Raw genomic sequence first — 6,214 nt, 5'->3', positions numbered from 1 at the left:
TTCATCTTTTTTGTAAGAATATATTTGGAAACAAAAATTTATTTTTAACCTATTTGTTATCTTAAACTAATTTTAACTAATTATTTATTATCTATAAATTAATTATTTAAAATTTATAGTCATCGCCGGAGAGAGTATATGGCTCATAAAAGGCATTGAAACTCCCATGTGTGTTACCACAAAAGTTTCGCTATTATCTCGAAAACATGAGACTTGGTGAGATTTTACAGTGACGTGGAAGATAAGAGCTCAGACTTTTTTTTTTTTTTCCTTATTAATATAATTTTTGGTTTTTAAAATTTATTCTCGCGTTTTTTTTTTTCAGCTTGGAAGAAACTGAGTTTGATCTGCCTGGCGAAGACCAACTAGTTTTATGGAGGTTTGGCACTTGGTGCAACTTCTTTAAAAGAAAGAAGCAGCCTCCCTCCCCTCTGTCTTTCTTGTAAAGCGTTGCAGTGATTTCCTGTTGTCTAGTTCTAATTTCTTATCAATTTAGGATTTGTTTGGAATTATGATCTATAAACTGCCTATAAGAATAGTCGCGTAACTTGAGATAATACTCATCTTAAATATTTATTTTATATTTTATAAATTATAGTTAAATACTTATTTATAAGTCATTGTAAATAAGTACTATCTTGGTTCTATTTATAAAACAGAGAGAAAAGATTTTTTTTAATTTTATTTAAAAGCCACCTCATTAAAATTTTAGCATCAATGTATTGTTTTGTTTTTTATTTATTATAATATAGATTATTTTTTAGAGGTGTATATATTAAATAATAGTAAAGTTAAAAAGTTATTATATTTTAATTAAGAGGCAATGTAGTTTAAAATTTTTTTTACTCTATATGAAATACATTAAAAATGTCTTATAAATAAGATAAGAAAATTACCTAATTTTCTTCTTGATCTTGATAAATATGACTAATTATTCTTAGCATATTTGAGTTGGGGCCACATTCACAACGTGGGAGCGAGGGAGTGTTTGGTAACCCTCAAAAATACTTCTCAAAAATACTTTTTCGTAAAACGAGACAAACGCTTCTACATATTTATTTTATAAACTGTAAAACCACTTCTAAAACTATAATTTGGTTTCCATTCAAACACTCCCTGAGTCTGGAAACCAATAAAACCAAAAAGGCATCACTTGACGCTTGTTATGGTTGGCGCTTTATTTATTTTATTCCATCCCCTTCCCTTGCCCCCGCAAGCAAACAAGCATGCACTATACTCTCAACACTCCACAGTCAACTCAGCGTAGCTTTTGATGTGATCTGGAATTAATTAAAACTCCACTTGTTATTAAATATAATATCTGAATCATTAATTTACAAATATTATAAAAAAACCAATTAAGTTATTATTTTTATTAAATGCTTGTCAACTTTCTTAAAATATTTTCTCTAATTATCATGCCATTAATGGAAGTTTTCTTTTATATACAATAGGAGTTTCAGAATTAAAAAAAAAAAATTTAAGAGATAAAGTAAACTGAACTAATTACTTACGTTTCAAACCTGGGAAAATCAGGAAATAATAAAAAATGAGTTTTGACTAGAGAAAAAATTAAACGAGAAGCAATTTCATGATACCAGGATAATCCGCACGCGGATTCTGCGTGTTCCCAAATTTATTTTCATTGCTTTCAATATGTCGGTCGGGGAAACATGAGCCGAGGCTCCTGACCTGGTGCTTTAATTTAATACAAGAATTTCTGCTCCGCTATTTTTTTCTGAACAGCAACCAACTTCCATGATCACAGACAAGTAGCGCGTGTGTGGGGTTACTTATAGGAGTATTTATATTATTTTTTATAAATTATGATTAGGAAATTATTTATAAATTAAGAAAAAATAGTAAATAAAAACCCCTAATATGTAAAATTACGATTTGAAACTCAATTTGAAAATAACAAATAAAGTCCTGGTCTCATATTACAAATATGAAATTTTGGTAAAATGTCTGAAATGTCTCTTAACCAAGTGACAAATTAACTATGGAAAATAACAAATTTATTTTAGTGAATAACAAGTAGACCAAATTAAAATTTGACCAAGAAACATTACAAATATTTTATATTTATAATATGAAACTAGATCTTTATTTATTATTTTTTAAACTGAGAATCTCAAATCATAATTTTACATATTACTCCCTCCGTTCCTTATTATAAGAGACATTTGATGCTTATGGCATGTTCCCATATATAAGAGACATTTAAAAGTTGTCTCTAATTTTTGTATTGATTTTCTATTTTACCTTATTTATTTTGTCTCCTACTCATACTCCCTCTCCCTCCCACTTCTCTTTCTTTTAATAATTAATTGTTCTCTCTCATACTTCTCTCCTTATTAATAGGGGTATTGTTGGAAAAAACATTATACTTTTTACACATTAATTGTCCTCAACTAATTTTAACTGTTTTTTTTATCAACGTAATTTAGTTATTTGTCTCTTATAATAAGAAGAGAGGGAGTATCGGTTTTTCTTTACCCTTCTCCCTATAAATTATTTCATACAATTCAATTGGTTTCATCAACCATTTCTTTTCTCTCGGATACCGTGACTAAACAGGCGAAGTCGAAGCCCCCCAAGTTGAACTTTTATCTTTCCTGGCCTTAAATGTAACTACGAGTCCCAATGAAGCTCTCTCTCTCTCTCTTCCCTCTCAGCAGCAGCATCGGCCAAATTAGAGAATCAACCAGTTCGTTCGTACTTTCCTTTGATCTGACATTGGCAAAAGGGCTGAGCTAACCTATGAGGAAAACAGAGGCAAAATGGGAATTAACTAAGCCTAAATTAGTCGTCACACGGCCACTAAAATCGAAGTTGATGCTAACAAGATGGGAGACCAAAACGTCCGCCCAATCCCAATCAACCTTGTACTCTTCAAGAATTTACTCACTGTGTTTGACTGGTCCATGTTCAAAAGGGCTTTCCTTTGTGGGGCTCATCAGCCCCTCCGCGTGTATTAACCCCATTCTTCTGCGCCTCTTGAAACAGCTTCGCCACGTGATGGACGCCTCTGTCCTTTGGCTGCGAATTCAAATTTCTTTTTGTAAAGTACCCTCTGATCCCTCTAGTCCTTTCCTGCGTGCATGTTATCACCAACAAGTACCTCCTCTTCTAAACCCTGCGAACCCCCTTCACTCACGCTCCGCCCCAGAGCCATTAATCTGTATTTGCGAATAACATTAAGTCGATAGCTAACAATATTGAAGCTGCTGGACTCTGCTCGTGTTTGTTTAATTTTTTGTCTCATTGCCTGTGTTTTGACCAGACAAGAGTTGGGTACAAGTCTAGTTTAATTTGTGTCTCCCAGGAAATTTACGCGGATGCGTTGCAAACATATGTGCGATGGTGAAGGGCAGAGCTGTTTAATGTAGAGAAGGATGTGGAGGAATCTGCGGGATGCCACGTGATTCCTTCACGGACCCATTATCGAGGCGCGAGTGCACGAGTGGCTGGGAACAAGGAACTAGGAAACAGCTGATTCAAAAGCTTCATTAGAGCCGGTAAATGTGAGCACCCCATTTTCGATATAGACAGCATTGAAGCCTTGAACCGAACTTAAAACCCCATTAATGGCTCCAACTAGCAAATTTATTGATCCATCTTCTCGACTTGCGAGCTTAGGTGCCCTGTTTAGGAGTTTCTGTCCATTGGAAATCCCTTTGTCCTGAAATTTCTCATTTTGGGCAACTTGTCAAGAGCTCTTAATGAAACGGGTCACGTGGCCACTTTGATCCGTCAGCATCGCCAGCTCATTCCCCTGCCCAGTTCACTTCGGAGTCAAAAGAATGGTCAATGAGGCGTGCTAGCTAGCTTCCACACCATCCCTCTCTGTAACTCTGCCACTGTGCCTCTGTCTCACTGTGGTTTGAGTCTTCTTTAACGTTCAAACTTTGTTCAATCTTTTATAGCATTTTAACGCTTTCGCTCACAAACCCAACACCTCATCCCTTTAGTTGTCACTGCTGTTGCTTTCTGTACCTCGAATGGTAAGCTTGACTAATTTTCCAACGAACTGTCATGAAGAGGATTAAGGATGGACTTGTGATAGTGAAATTTCCATTGACCACCACCAACTCTACCATGAAACCTCAGATGATGGGTTATCTGCTTTGTTTTACAGATACCAAAAAGCAAACCCTATATAATAGTATACGTTGTGTTATTATGCATTGGGTTTTGAGATGACCTAGTTCTTAGAATCTTCCCAGAACTTCAATTTACAAGTTAAAAACATTAAAAAAAAAAAAGAAGACAAAAAACAAAGGATTGGCCCAAAAAGACGAGTTTTACAATTAATGCCCTCCAGGTAAAAGATAAAGAACCCAAAAAAACAAAAATCACCAGGTTCATGGCATGGGTTCACTCGCTTACAACCAAAGGAGAACGGAGGAACTGACAGACAGTATATTTTTGAAGATTGGTCGTCATTGAATGCCAAATTAACAATTATAACGAGTAATGACAAAACATCGTGTCATCATGCCCCTTCACGAAATTGACATTTTAATTTTAGAAGTTTGAAAAAGAAGAAAAAAACACGATCGTCCTGGATCCCTTCTTAGATATAAATAATGGCCTCTATCTACTGGGGCGGGGAGGGGGTCCCGACTAGAATTTATTGGACCTTTCTTTGTCTGCTTTCTTTGAATTTCAATATGCTGTTTTGAAGTCTCATGGCATGCTTAGACATGTATAACAACTCAGAGCACAGCGGTCATCCCTGCACTCCAATGAGCCCCAGAATCTCCTTCTCGAGCGATTTTGTTGATGTTCAGCAAGCTATCAAGCAGGAAAGGCTTTCCAGAGACGCTCCAGCTTCCCCAGACTTCGAGTTTTCTGTCACAAACTATTCAATGATGAGCGCCGACGAGCTTTTCTATAAAGGCAGGTTGTTGCCCTTCAAGGATGAACGCAGCAACCAGATGCAGAGGACCACCACAACTCTCAGGGAGGAGCTCCTTCATGATGATGAATACGAAGATTTCTCGCAAAGGCCACCCAAGGGATCATCCTCAAGAAGGAAGGGGTTTATGGGTCTTAGAAAAAGTCATTTTGGCTCCAAGAAAGCTGATAAAAGTGAAGGTTCTTCGGACGCAATGGTTGGGGGAAGAAGGTCTAGATTAGTGAATGAATCTGCTCGAGTTAATGTGACTTCCCAGGTGACGGAGTCTCTATGTTTTGGTTTTGATTTTTTTCCCTTCCTTGAAGTCAAGAGATTACTGGATGTTTTCTTAGTTTTAACGTGAATCTTGTTTGCCTTTTGTGTTATTACAGGATTCGTTGAATGATGGAAGCTCAGGCTCCTAACATGATAGAAGCATGGTTGGAAGCGTTGAATTCTTTGAGGAAATTCCTTCGGTTTCAGGGAAGGATTGACAGGGTGGGAAAATGAAGGTCATTTCTTTATTTTGTTCTGTGTTTTCCCTGGGTTGAGATGGTTCGACTGATGATTTGTGCTAGGATTTTGCTTTCACCTTCGATTCATCTTTGCTGAATTCGTCCTAGGAGTTAGATTTGGGCTGTTTATTGTACAAATTATTTTGCAGTTGAAGGAACTTCATTTTGGGTTAGCATAAAGAGAGTTTTCTTCTGAATGCTTTTATAGTATCAGTTTGGGCAAAAGAAATGTAATTTTAATAGTATTACTTGCAAAATAAAATGCGAGGAGGGAGAAGGAATGGACGCTTGATGGAGGCTGTGTAAGGGCGAAAACGTTGGCGCCGTTAGGTTACTGATTCTCTCTCGCTGAAGGAAGCTTTATTTTAAAATTTAAAAATATAGTAACAGTAATTGCTCGTTAGTTGGTAAGTCAATGGTCCAACTTGGAATCTACTTCTATTTCCTTTTAGGAAAATCTGAAGAAAATAAATCTTCCTTCTCACAGTTTTAAGTATATGTTCCACAATTTGCAGAAGATGTCTTCAATCTTGATGCAGACATTAAAAAAAAAAACAAACAAACAAACGCTTCTCTTATTTTCAGCGTCATATACTTGACAAGTTGGTTATAAGTCTGCAAATAAGTAGACAACTCTCGAATACAAATATCAAGTGTTCTTCATAAAGATTTCTCGGAGAGCTATGGGAATAAGGATTGGGGAAGACGATGGAATCTTTGACATCAAAGTCCCGGCAATTTTAAGAAATGAAGTCGGGGGGTGTTAATGCTTACGAACCCCCAAAAAGAAACCAAG

At 36.1% G+C, this 6,214-nt stretch overlaps 1 protein-coding gene across 2 annotated transcripts; it reads left to right on the top strand.

Moving 5' to 3' along the window:
• Nucleotides 1-211: 211 nt before the first annotated feature.
• Nucleotides 212-5,379, top strand: LOC114722250 (uncharacterized). Of its 2 annotated transcripts, XM_028908234.1 has the most exons (3): nt 212-216; nt 4,726-5,180; nt 5,296-5,379. In XM_028908234.1, exons 2-3 carry the CDS (start codon nt 4,752-4,754, stop codon nt 5,326-5,328), a joined length of 462 nt encoding a protein of 153 aa, XP_028764067.1. In that variant the 5' UTR covers nt 212-216; nt 4,726-4,751; the 3' UTR covers nt 5,329-5,379. The 2 variants fall into 2 exon arrangements, with proteins under 2 accessions (XP_028764067.1, XP_028764066.1); XM_028908233.1 differs by lacking the exon at nt 212-216 and having other exon boundaries at nt 4,632-5,180.
• Nucleotides 5,380-6,214: the final 835 nt, after the last annotated feature.

This window comes from Neltuma alba, unplaced genomic scaffold, assembly GCF_004799145.2.
Source record: "Neltuma alba isolate B1F8T4 unplaced genomic scaffold, ASM479914v2 tig00012088_pilon, whole genome shotgun sequence".
Taxonomy (NCBI): Eukaryota; Viridiplantae; Streptophyta; class Magnoliopsida; order Fabales; family Fabaceae; genus Neltuma; species Neltuma alba.
This window is presented reverse-complemented; position numbering and strand designations above follow the sequence as displayed.

Coding starts and splice junctions, on each gene's coding strand:
- LOC114722250 (XM_028908233.1), top strand. CDS start 4,695: ATGGCATGCTTAGACATGTATAACAACTCAGAGCACAGCGGTCATCCC. Junction 5,181..5,295: donor GAGTTAATGTGACTTCCCAG/GTGACGGAGTCT, acceptor GTGTTATTACAG/GATTCGTTGAATGATGGAAG.